Below are 13,619 nucleotides of genomic sequence, written 5' to 3'. Positions count from 1 at the left end.
TGATTAACACTGTACTTTGTGTAAATCAGTTCCAAGGGTTCTCTGTACAGCTCCTTGTCTTCGGTGGAGAGGTAGCCAAAGAAGAGGACCTTGTATGCTGGCATCATATGCAGACAGCCAACGATGTTGTACAAAAGCCCCTTTAAGGGCTAGAGGTGGGGACATTAAAGATGAGACATACCTCCCTGAGGTACATCACCTGACAAAAGACAGATTATGAAAAAGATTTTGAACGAAACATATAAACAGACATTCAACACATTCCATAGTTTTACCATGGCAGAATAGGTACAGTGGGGCCAGCTGTAGTCTAGAGCTCACAAATTCAGGTCATACCAACTTGACCGGGGGGAGTGCACTATTGTGAGTGCCCTACAGAGGGTGCTAAAGCGCTGTAGCTGCCTGGCACTTTACCTGGTCTGGACACCACTGATGGTCTACTTGGAGATCACTGAACAGCTGATCCGGGTAATGGTCAAAGGGCTCTGCAAACTTCTTTGTTGCATTGTGGATATGGTGACAGGAGTCTCCATCAATGTCCAGCAGGGTTGGACAGTACTGGTGGATCCTTGTCTCAAGACTGGTCTTGCTGCCGCTCATGATGGAACATGAATTCATCAGCATGCTCACAAGTTTTTTCCAAGGGATGTTATTTTGCTCGAACAACTCGCAGAGCACCCTCTCCAAGGTGGCAGCGGCCACCTTAACAACCTCTAAGGAACCCAAATGCTCCACCATCACCTTCCTCAAGTCAGCATGGAAGCAGCAGACGAGCATGGAGAGGACCTTCAAAATCAAAAAGTTTATTTGCCATGCGACATTTTTACAGGGCACACACTCAAGAAAAAATGGAAGGATTTCAATAGCTATAGTAAAATTTGAGACCAACCTTTTTGTTGTTGTTTGATGTACATTCATCCAAATTTAAAGAAAAGGGAAATCTCCTCAGGTTGGAGAAGGTCCTTTCAGAGTAGGTCCACCCTACACAAAGTCAGACAGATTTATTTTTCATCACATGCATAATCTAATAGGTACAATATAAAGTCAATACTGGCTGCTGGCTCCTATGATGTGCTAAAAGAATAATAAAGAAAGAAATATAAATACCTAGACCATGGATCATCTTATATGATGCTGCTGTTCTCGACAGCTTCATTCCCTGCAAACCCACTTTGTCCAGAGCAAGAGTCTGGGTGAGCTCCACAATTACTGGAGCCATAGCAAATGGGAGGGAATGCTCTGCAATCACTCCAAGGACTATTGCCTAGAACACAAGTTATGAATGAATGAATGAATTTATTTTCGAACATGTATCCAAAAAAATAAAAATAGAAGAATGCCATTCATATACAAATAAAAAAAATAATAAAGTATTTATACACATTCAAAAAAGGAGTAGGTAGAAGTAAAAAGTTTTTGTATTCCTAACCCTACCCCTTATTTGTTTTATCTCCATATCCAAATTGTTCCATAAAGTCACCCCACAGCTCAATATGCAGAAGCTTTTCATTGTTGTTAAAGCTATGTAGCAAGTTAGCAAGTTATGTAAATCTAAATCTAGTAAATCTAGTGTATTCCATTTTTAGGTGATGATGCTGCCAGTGACCTGAACTGGTAGTGTGCTCTATGCCTAAATGGTGATGCTGCCTAACAGGCCTACACCTACCTCTGGATTTGCTATGCAGTTCACAGTGGGTACAGGGACCCTGGCTTGCAAGACCTTGGCTTGTTGATGCTGTCTCTCTGCTTGGAAGAAAGGTGCTGGCTACACTGTGTGTTGATGCTGTAACCTGCACCTTCTTCTTGTGCACTTCTGTTTGACAGTGTGCCTGCAGTGCATGGCTGCCCTTGTTAGCATAGTTCAGGGGTGGGCAATTATTTTTTCCATGGGGCCACATGAGAAACAGAAAATATTGTGGAGGGCCGGGCCAAAAGCCTGAACTCACTTCTACATAATATTAATTGTATTTCTTTATAAAAAAAAGCAGTAAATAGCATTGTTTTGACAAGCTGGTAAGAGTATATGTTATATAGTTAAGCAATGAAAAAGTGAGGTTGCCTTACAAAAAATGTCATTTATTCAATCAAATTTCCCAAAACAATGGTAAACAAAATGTGAACGTTTTTACCATTTGTGACTCATATTAGTGAACATTTTCAGTCACATTTGTCATGACCTGGCTCAAAGGTAGGACAAAATATGGAGACCAAACATGACACTTTAAAGTAAAATAATTAAATTTATTTAAATTAACTAAACTAAGTATTTATGTAAGTCAGTTCATCAGTAATGTTTGTAGTGTATGGGTGTGTGAATGTGTTGAAATGTAAGGCAACAAAAAACTAAATAACCCAAGACCAACCAAACCAAGCAACTCAAAGAGGAGAGAGGGCACTGAATCCTCAGACACCCATAAATATAGGTGAGCCTCCACACCAACTCAGGTGTTAGCCATCTCTCCTAATGAGCCACTCCCAAGGTCTCAGCAACCAACCAAAAAGTAGGTCAGAGGCCTAGGAGCCATCACACATTCACTCCAAAACACATTTTGAGCTTTATATACTGTTGGATAGTTGTGAAAAGGTTCTTAGCATTCTAAAGACATCACAATATTGTCTTTGTGCTCCAAACATTAAGCAAGATGCATCATATTGAACTGTCACTGAACATCACTGAACTGTGATTTTGAGAAAAGGGCTTCTAAAGAAAGTATTCCAGTTCACTGCTAGTTGGTGCCTTTACATGCCTACATTTGTAGTCTAACCACCTCATTTTCTTGTTCAGTGAGAGAAATTTAGTTTCTGCTGGGCTTTAACAAGTACATCGAAGTCAGGTTGAATGTCTGAGGTAGAGATGTGAAGCACAGCTGACAAATGATCATCCGTGAGAGAGGATCTATACCTGGATTTCGTAAATCTCATCATTGAAAATGTTTGTTCACATATGTAGGTAGAGCCAAAGAGAACCAACATCTTCTGAGCATGTCTTCTAATGTTTGGAAAGTTCTCCTCCTTGAGAGAAGAGTAGAAATCCAGAGATTCTGACTTAAAGTGCCAGTACTACATCAGACTGCAGGTCAGTGAGTTCCAGCTGAACATCACTGGGTGCATTATCCACACTGCAGGTAAAGGGAGAGGAAATCATGTGCATTTCATCCTCGATTGTTCTGAGATCCTCAAATCACCTTGAAAACTCACTATGCAATGCTCCTAACATGGATGAGTACCTGCGGAGGTGATCAGCTGATGGTGTGACTTCTTTCAGGGTTTGCATGTGAGTGAGACTGTTGCTCTCCAGTTGGCTTGAAAGAAACTGCATCTTTCTCATGAAAGCCTTCACCAGGTTGTGCATTTCATGAACAAAAAGTCCCTTGCCTTGCAGTTTGGTGTTCAGTTCATTCATCAGTCCAGTCACATCAACAGCAAATGCAAACTCTACCATCCAGTCCTCATCTGAGAGCTCTGGGATGTCTTTGCCTTTCTTCTCACAAAACTCTCGAATCTCTGCTTTCAGGTCCCAAACTCTTTTTAGCACTTTGCCCAGGCTGAGCCATCTGACAGCTGTGTGGTAGCCGATGTCACTATGCTCAGTCTCATGCTCCTCCAAAAGTGCAACAAACTGTCTGTGATTCAATGCCTGTGCCCAGATGAAGTTTACTATTTTAGTAACAACATCAATAACATGGTTAATTTTTAGCACTGATTTGCACAGCACATGTTGGTGTCTAATACAATGCAAAAATACCAATTTCTGATCTGTGTCAATTTCAGTCACTTTATCTTGCATACATTTCAAAAGTCCGACATTTTTCCCTGTAAGATTTGGACAACCATCCGTTGTGACACCTGCCAGTCTGTCCCATTTCAGTCCCAACGTGTCCATGCGTGCATTTACCTCCGTGAACAGGTTGCTCCCTGTCGTCATCCCTTTCATCGACCGCATTGCTGCCAGCTCTTCCGTGATCTTGAAGTCCGGCGTTATCCCATGGACAAATATGAGTAACTGGGCTGTGTCGCAGACATCAGAGCTCTCGTCTAATGCCAAGGAGAAAAAGTCAAAACTTGCCACTTCACGTTGCAGCTGAAGCTCCAGATTCCCCGCAATGTCCTCAATCCTTCTTGTCACGGTTCGCCTGGACAGTGGGACTTGCTCAAATGCTTCTTTTTTTTCAGGGCATATTAGTGCTGCAGAGTCCACCAAGCACTCTTTGACAAACTCCCCCTCAGAGAATGTCTTACTGTTTTTAGCAATTTTGTGGGATATCACAAAGCTGGTCTTGGTTGCTGCATCCCTGGATGTGTGAAGCTTGGTAAAAAAGCCTTGCTGCTTTTGCAGCTTAGCTAGCAAAGCATCCGATGTCCGCGCCCTTTCAGCATCAGTCAAGTTTTTGTATTTCTCTGCGTGTTTTCTCTGCTAATGCCGACTCAAATTGTAGTCCTTAAACATGGCGATCTCCTCCCTGCAAACTAAACACACAGCTTTACGTCTGACTTCAGTAAATAAATACTTTGCAGTCCAATTTTTGTTGAAAACCCTGCATTCGGTATCTACCTTCCTTTTTTTAGCATGAGTGGACATTTTTGAGGGCTAAAATCGTCTTGTGACCTGCTTGTGACAACGATCCAATCATGCGTGCGTTTTGATATACATATTGCGTCATTATGTACGTGAATAAAAAACAACTTCAAAATAAAAGCAGTGCAGCTTTTTTTATTTTGTAATTTCCAATTAACCTTTCACAGGCCGGTCAGAGTCAACCAAAGGACTGTATGTGGCCCGGGGGCCGTGCAATGCCCAGCTCTGGCATAGTTAATGTCTTTCTGACAGACAATGCACCGTGCAAACCCCTGCTTACTGATCTTCCCGAACACATCTGACAGATGAAATGACAGTTCTTGTCCTTTCACTGTGACTTTGCCTTCTAATTTGAGCCAAGACCAGTTCCAGCTGCACTTGATACCTGCATCCAGTTGTTTGACCACCACAGCATCTTTCTCTCCCAACACACTCATTCTGGAAATACAATATTAGTATTAGGGTTAACTTATAGCTTAATTGATAGAACGGTGGTTGTTCACACTTGGTTCAGACGTTATGTTATACAGATATCTGTTCACTTGAAAAATCTGATTTCAAAAAACACATTTATGCCAAGTGTAGAAAAGGAGTGTTTCACAAGTTAAGATTAATAAACTACAGGCCTACCCTAACCCACAGAGTAAAACTGTAAATTGTTTTACCCATAACATTAGTCCTACATACATAGTTGGTTTCAGATTGAAAGGCAAATTTATTTACAGTTACAATAAAGTCGGTTAATAAGTAACATAAAGAAAAGGACCATAATAGTATGAATGCCCAGCATTCACACCAATTTCGTACCTTCCACTGACTAACATTACTTCTTTGATATAAATAGCCTGTCCTGTGACACATGACAGGGAATTTATGAAAATTCGCTAACGTAACCTAATGTTAATTTGTTGACTTAGATTCTATAATGTAGCTAGCTAGTGTAGTCATGAAAAGCTAACGTTAGCTTGCATCAGTCAATGTTACCTTTAGCCTCTCAAGCCAGTTTCCTCAGCATCCTCCCAAGTCCAAACATCCAAATCGGCGAATGAGTCGTAACTGTTGTCTGCCCTCGGGTCAGCTTGCGAACGCGCTGGTCAGCACAAACCAGTCAGGTAGCAGTATTCCCCCCGCACTCGTGCTAATATTTCAATGCTGTAGCACTAGTAGGGGAATGTCTTGTTGAATTCAAGGCTCCCTTCAGGCGTGCGCACATGTTCACAGCTCACTATGGCTCTGCGCCGCTCTCGTGTATAAAACCAAAGTCAAAATAAAACTATTTCTGGTATAACTCCATGTCCCCCCCAAGCCAACGCAACCAAAGGGTACCTTGCGCTTCAGTATCAGACACCATGGGGCAGTGACAAATTGTTGATATGTTAACAAGTTAGGATGAGAAGTTGTTGTGCATTATGTGCATATTTTGTAACTTTTATTAACACTGACCACATGGTACATAAACCCAAGCCTCCTGGATGAAAGACCAGTGTTTGTTTGACCCATCCAGCCACCCACCTCCTACATACATGGCCTTTCTCACTCTGTATACCACATCACTTGATGCGGATGTGTTTACATTGAACTTACTTGAAAGCCTTAATTGCACTCAATTTATATTCCCTCTACAATACACAGATGATATCACCAGCAGTGTATCACATATGGGGTGCACAATACACTGTGAAAAGTTTAGAGCATAGTTATAGACAGTGTAAGTATCAGTATCTTCCTAACTGTCCTGGGTTGTTTGAGCAGAAGGTGTTGCACCGAATTTCATCATCCAGTTCTAACGTCAGTCAGAAACTGAACCTGAAGGCCACACAGGGGACAACACTAAAAGATACTGAGGAGGTAGTAAACAAACAGTAGGAGAGAGGGGCTGTTACGGGACTGTTTTTGATTTATTGTGTAGCAGCAGTGTGGTTTTACCACAGCTGTCAGAACACTGCTGGGTTGCCAGAGAATGTGAAGCACCTACCACACGCACAGTAAAAGACTGGCCCACAGACAAGAAGCTCATCAGATGTAAGTGGATTTAAACGTCGAGCAAGTTCAACTTCTCATTGATTCCGATATGTCAGCCATTCCCAAACGTGGGAATGCCACGGCCCAATTTTAAAATCTGAAAATCTTCTGCAACCCATCCAAACATTAGATCACAACACAAGACCATCGACTATTGAGACGTTCTACTGTTAATGTGACTGGTCACCAAACACAGTGTAGCACCTGTCAGACCTGTCTAGGTGTGATAAATGAAGAATGGCACACACTATATCACTACAATATCTGCCATCAAACCAATATCTCCCAAGGCTGTGTTCTGAGCCCCTGTCTCAGCCCCTCCCCATTACAGTGTTTCAAATATTAAGATGTCATAGCCGCAGAGAAATACACAAAACAACAAACTAAATATTGGAAAGATTTTGCATGGAAATTCTATTCAAGATGTTTTTATTACACCAGAGGTACATTCAAAATTGAACACATCTGTGACATCTAATTGCTGAAGAAAGTGCAGGGAGACCAAGGCGAAGCATTCACATATATTCTTTTTTTGTCCTGTATTAAAATTATTTTGGCATTCAGTTATAAAAGCTATTATTAGTGTTTCAAATAAAAAAAAGCAATTAACCCCATGCATGTTATTCTAGGAAGATCTCTACCTGAGCTGTTGCAGGAAAGAGATCAGTATCTCTACAGAATAATGAGAACAGGGGCTATGAAACAAATTACCAGGATGTGGCTAAAACCTGTAAGTCAATCGGTTAAAAAATGGGTATTAACCATAAGAGAGATTTCTGAAATGGAGAGGGCAACTTACAGAGTCAGGAATGAGGAGACCAAGCATAGATGGTGATTGTTTAAGTGGATGAGGGATGAGTCCATTAATGAATTAAATGAATTAAATAATGAATTTTATAAATAATAAGCGTGTCATGATCAGTGTACTGTGAATGGTTTGTGGAGAAGTAGATTCACATTCACGTCCCCCTTTTTTGGGTGTATATATACTATGTATGGGGGTATACATATATACTATGTATCGCAAATACTGAATGGACTGTAGTTGTAAATGTAACATGAATTTATTGCAATGAAAGTATAAAAAAGATGTCAAAGCTATACTTTCACTTCTAAACAATAACTCAGTCATGGCCTATTGGCACTCCATCTCCTATTTTCACAGAGAATCACCTTCTCCTGAATGTCACCAAAACTAAAGAACGCCTCAATGAAGCCCACAAAAAACCCAGCAACTCCCCACCACCAGTCAATATGCTTGAGAACTCCATGTGCCTTGGAATCACCCTTGACAATGAACTCAGTTTTGTTTGTCACATTACTGACATCCGTAAATGCTGCCAATAGAAGCTCTCCACCATCCAAAAACTCGGTCAGACCCCACTCTGTGGGATCATAGAACCCATCCTCCTCTACTGTTCTTTTCCTTCTTACCGTGCAGGAACGAACTTCTCAAAATCACACACAGAGCCTCAAAAATCACTGGTCCTCCCACTTCCAGCCTAACCTGACACACCAAAAGGGTTGTTACACAGAACCATCTGGGAAGTCACCCTAAGAAACTGTTAAGAAAAAGGCAGGCACTTTTTAAAAAAACAGAAAAAAAACGCAGGTGATTGTATGAACTCGCACAGCTAACCAATGAGATAAAATTCTTGTTAAAGCCGGTTGGGAGAACAGCAAAAACACCTTTTCCATCAAAAGAAGTCTTCAGTGCCGTTCTTTGCTCTTTTTTCACTGAAGAAATACTCTCCAGTTCTGATATAACTGATGCTATCACAGCATCTACACTAATCTCTTCCAGTAGTCCCTCCTCGGATGCTGACTGGCTGCACCACTTTTGGTGGATAAAGATAACTTGGAGCCTGGCAAGATGGATTCTGGCTTGATCTCTGGATCTTGCAAATCCTGCTGCCTTATAAGGTAACTCCCAACCTCCCTGCCCTCATTAACACTGCAATCACTTGCAAAGCACTCACCTTAGCACACGACCCCAGTCACCCCTGAACTCATGCTTTAGTCTAATCCCATCTAGCCACAGATACAGATCTCCTATGTCTCTATCATCAGATGGGCATAAACATCACCCCAAATGATAATATTCTGTAAAAGTGATGATGTGTCAGTGTTCTTTTTACAACTTGTGAAAGAGGTTTAAGGGTTTAAAGAACAGAGGATGAATCAGATCAAGCAGATGCCAGCTTTCAGTACTTGACAGCTTGTCAGTGTACAAAAAGTAATGCAGGTCAATACTTGGCCCAAGAGGCAGAAGTCTAAGTAGCAGAAATATCAGCAAAGAGTTGCCTGAAACCTTTAATCTCAGGTATTACTAAGTAATCGGCTGTACTTTTGGAGAGGAATACCCCTGGCAGACTTGTTTTGGGGGGGCAGGATATGTCCAGGGAATTTCTTTTAGATCCTTGTCTTGTGGAAACACACTGAGTTCCTGAAAAGGTTCCTAGTCCCTGGGGAAAGTTCCTGCATTGGAAACGTGGCTGAAGTGTGAGTGGAATTTGTGGGTGTACTGACCCTTTACCTGAACTGCTCAGAATTTGGCCTGACATTACTGGGAAAAGAAGACATTTTCACACCCTCTGTGTGACTGATGAGAACGGGAGTCTCTTCCCCTCAAGTGAAAGGACATGACTCTCAGCCCGGTCTGTCAAAATAAGTATCTCTGCCCCACACATGAAACTGGACCCTCTACTTATTTCCTCAGGATTTGACTTCATGTTTACCCCTGCGGCTCTGTGACAGTGCATACTCTGAGGTTTCTGCAGTCATAGACAGCTAATAACTTACAGTAAATCATTACACCCGCTCTGCAGATCAGGATGACGTGGGAATGACAGCTAAATGAGATCTTTTTCTCTAGAAAGCTATTAAACAATTCAGTCTCGCTGCAGGAAGGAGCCACACACGCACACATGCTGCTTAACATGCCAAGGAAAACTCCAAACCTCTCCACATGGGTAGTTAAGAGTTTGTACTTTTGTAATCAACGGCAGATAAATTAAAGTTCTCTCCCATAGAGTGACAGCTGTTGGATATGTTCGATCTTGTTAATCCAACTGTTGCAGCAATATCAGTGCTTTCTGGCACACATACTGGTGTCTGGCCCTCAAACTGTGATTAATATATCAATACAGCTAAGGCAGAATTAAAGGCTTGGCCTTTGATACGTCTCCACTCGACACTGTCAAACGCACCATAATTTGACATATTTTATGAGTTTATTTTCATTCCTCTTGGGCGTGAATAATTTTGTTCTTGTCGTCTAGCAGAGGCAAACATCATTGTATAATCAATCATCAGCGGAGAGTGATTTGTAGTTTCACAGGTGGAAGACAGATGCTCAGAGTGTCAGTGTGTCACTTTCTTAACATAGTACCTTTGCGTGTCTTGTTTGGTATAATTATCTCCCATTCAAGGCAATAAGCGGGTTCCCGTCCTTTGACTCATAAATTCATCACTGAGAGCTGGTTCCAGGTCTGAGAGAGGTGGCACGCAATCCAAGACTGAGGAGAGTGTGAACCAACAACACCTCCACCTCCGCATCCTCTCGCACAAACAATCATACCTACTATGTGGCTGTCGTTGTCTCTGCCATTCTCCCGTTGCCTGAGGCTACTCATGTCTTCTCATGCTCCGTGGCATGTTAGAGCAAGAAGTTACACTACAACACACCTATTTACAGTGGATTCGCCCTCAGGACAGCACACTGCTTGTTTATAACTCACATTGTGACTAGTAATGTACGGTATGTCTTGCACAAAGAGAAATCTAAACAAAAACACAGTGAATTCTTAATGTGAGTAACTGTGACTTCTCGCAATGAAAAAAAAATACATATCACCCAAAAAAATAAACATTAAATGCATTTATTCATACACCAAATGGTACAAAAATTGCAACCCAGATGAAAAAATTCACATTATGCACTGGCAAAGTTTAGTTGTTTTATTTAAAGGAAAAATATGCAGGATTTTACCCAAAAACTTTCTTCTCCATGTTGACAGACTGAAGCACAATGGATAAAAAAGGTTTGCGGCTGCACAATTTTAAAAATGGCGGCTGAAATAACCTGCTGCGAGTTCTTGACCAATCAGAAATGTCCATGGAATTTATTTTAGACCTTTCTACTTGTGGTGGAAATGCACTGAATTCCTCCAAAGATTCCTGATCCTGTGGGAATGTTCCTGCAGTGAAAACGTGGCTTAAGTGTGAGTGGAATTTGGGTTATAAGGGTGTACTGACCTTTGACCTGAACTGCTGAGAATCTGGCCTGATATTACTGAGAAAAAAAAGGCATGTAAGATTTGAGGATAGATTGTAGACTGTAATGTGTTCACACCCTCTCAGTGATTGACGAGAACTGGAGTCTCCTCCACTCAGGTTAACAGACACTACTCTCAGATGGTGAATAAAGTACATTACAAACATCATCAAAGTTTAATCATTTTGTTTAAAGGCAAAATGTGCAGGATTTTCCACCAAAAACTGTAACTCCATGTTGACATGTTGACTTTTTAAATGGTATCTGAAATAACATGCTGTGAGCGCTCAACCAATCAAAAATGTTCAATGCTGCAAAGTTCCTGTACTTTTGGAAACTAATACCCCCAAGCAGACCTTATTTTGGGAAAATATATCCACAGAATTTATTTTAAACCCTTCATTTTAGATTTTCCTCAAAAAACAATGTATAGACTGACTATAACAGCTTGATCTACAGAGACCCCGCCCTTTGCTCATACTTTATCTTCTCATTATGTTTCTGTGTTCAGGACACTTTACCAACCCAAAACATCTGTATTTGACATTCTAAGAATGAGACTCAACAATCAACTATCGTTTTGGTGTGTTTCCAAGCAGCAGCTGACAAATCCTACTAATTCTACCTTTCACTTCCAAACTTTTATAAGACAGTGCTGTATTTGATGACTGGTAGTGAGGCTGTGGCAGCAGTGAGGGAAATAGGATCTGTCCTTCTGTTGTACACTTGCACTGCACTGCCACCTTGTGGCCATTTACCAACTACATTCAGCACAGGAGGTCATGTGAAACACAAGTGTGTAACAATGTGTAAACAAGCCAAACTTACTTGGAAGAGAAAAGGAAAGCAAATGGTGAAATCATTATTCAAACTGTTGGTTGTAAACATCCATGACCTGTTACAAATACTTAGAGATTTGCTGGTTCAACTTAAACTGTACTTACAGTGGCTGTTTGTAGATGTCTTGCAACTTTTGCAAGTTTTACCACCAAATAAAGTGGTTTCTAATCTAGTAAAACTGCTTGTTTACACTCTGTGGTTGTCTGACTGCTGGTACCTTTTGCACTGATGGACTTCTGTTAAAAATGCCTTTGCATTCTGAGATGTTAGCAGGTTCTTTGGTGAGAACAATGTTCTCATAACAGATGCTGCCTTCAGATGGAACTTGGGAGCTTGTGGTTGGAAGGGAAGTCGTGTGACACGATATGCTTGGCTTCAAGTGGCTGAGTTGTGAGGACACTGTTGCCATGCCACAGGAACAAGGATGGTAAAAGGATGGCATCTAAAGGTCCCAGGGGCTAGAAATTTAGCACGCTAGCAAGTGGGTAAAGTTATAGTGGAAAGCAAAGGCATAATGAAAAGATGAGGCTGTTGTTTTCAACATTTTCCATTTTTTTCAACATAATACAGTTCTGAAGAAAAACTCACCTAAAATTGAACTTCCATGGCCTCCATTCCTGAAAACATCAGCAGATGTCACAAATTCAGACCTCAGAAGTGTTCAATACCTCAAGAGAGGGACGTTCATATGGACTCTCCTCGTAACAAGTTAACAAGACTCTATTTGAAGGCAGCATGATTAAACCCATGGCTGAAGTTGAGGCTAAAGAAACAACATCAAGGCTCTACAGCAGACCTGGGCATTGTAGCCCGCATGATGATTCTGTCCAGCCCATGAGGTCGAAGACAAACCACAACATATTACTTAGGAGGCTACAGAGACGAATGATCTAAATCGGCTTTTATTTTGAAATGCTTGTGTGGCGCAAGTGCGCTTCCTCCTGTCACAATTGATTGATGCGAGTGATGTTTGCATCTTCTGCTGAGGTGACTGAGACACGCCCACGGCAGGTTGAGCGAATGGGGATTTTCATTTTGTTGATGGAACGCAATTGATGGAGGAAAACACTGGAGTCACCAAATGAGCACTAAAGAGCGTGAGGTTGATGCTGAATGTAAAGTGTTTAATAAGTTATGGACTGTTAAGTATTTTTTTTTAACGGAGGTCGGCAATAAGACTGTGTGCTTAGTTTGCAACGAACATGCTGCTGTGTAGAAAACAGTATTATTTTTTGTTAAGATTTTTTTTTTTTTTTGGCATTGAGAATCCACACTGAATTATCCAAAAAACAAAAGTACTCCTGTTCTCATAATTTGAAAAAAGTAACATACACGTGTGTTTATAGGTCAGGACAGAAGATATTGTACTGTTTTGGTTTGTTTTGTTGCTCAACAGTTCTTGTCAAAGAAGCAAACAGGAGTACATGATGAGTTGTATCCAAGCATTACGTGTTTGTTCTGTGTGTACAAAACAGTATTATTTTGTCATGCTATTTCTTTTTGGCACTGAGAATCCACAGTGGATTATTAAAAAACAAACTAATGTTCTCATTTGAAAACGGTAATATCTGCATTTTTTGGTATATTTTATATCTGGCTGTTATGCAGCTCACAGTTCTTGCCAAAGATAAAACAGGTATACAGGATGGGTTGTGTCCACAGCATCCCTGGTGTGCTGCTTTAGATTACCTGTACAGTATTTTCAAAGTCCTGCATAATTTAATGTTCTTAATAAGATGCTGTTTGGAATGATTTCCAATATAATAAATGCTGAAGACTAAGAGTAAGTGTACAGTATGTTTTCTGTATTTAATCTTAGCAATAAAATTGAGGTACAGTGTGACAAAAATTTGTGCAGCCCCCGGCAACAATCAGGGCTTCTCATATGGCCCCTTAGGAAAAATA

At 40.9% G+C, this 13,619-nt stretch overlaps 1 protein-coding gene across 1 annotated transcript; it reads right to left on the bottom strand.

Annotated features, from left to right (window-relative positions):
• Positions 1 to 3,066: 3,066 nt before the first annotated feature.
• LOC146331079 (general transcription factor II-I repeat domain-containing protein 2B-like) lies at positions 3,067 to 5,013 on the bottom strand. Its single transcript, XM_084742858.1, has 2 exons — positions 4,857 to 5,013; positions 3,067 to 4,035 (listed from the first exon to the last, which is right to left on the bottom strand). The coding sequence occupies exons 1-2, from the start codon at positions 5,011 to 5,013 to the stop codon at positions 3,182 to 3,184; spliced, it is 1,011 nt and encodes a 336-aa protein (XP_084598984.1). The 3' UTR covers positions 3,067 to 3,181.
• Positions 5,014 to 13,619: the final 8,606 nt, after the last annotated feature.

The sequence above is a fragment of the Lutjanus erythropterus genome, chromosome 2 (assembly GCF_056507025.1).
Source record: "Lutjanus erythropterus isolate fLutEry1 chromosome 2, fLutEry1.hap2, whole genome shotgun sequence".
NCBI classification, from domain to species: Eukaryota; Metazoa; Chordata; class Actinopteri; order Lutjaniformes; family Lutjanidae; genus Lutjanus; species Lutjanus erythropterus.
Note: the sequence above shows the minus strand (reverse complement) of the source record. Positions and strands in the feature narration are given on the sequence as shown.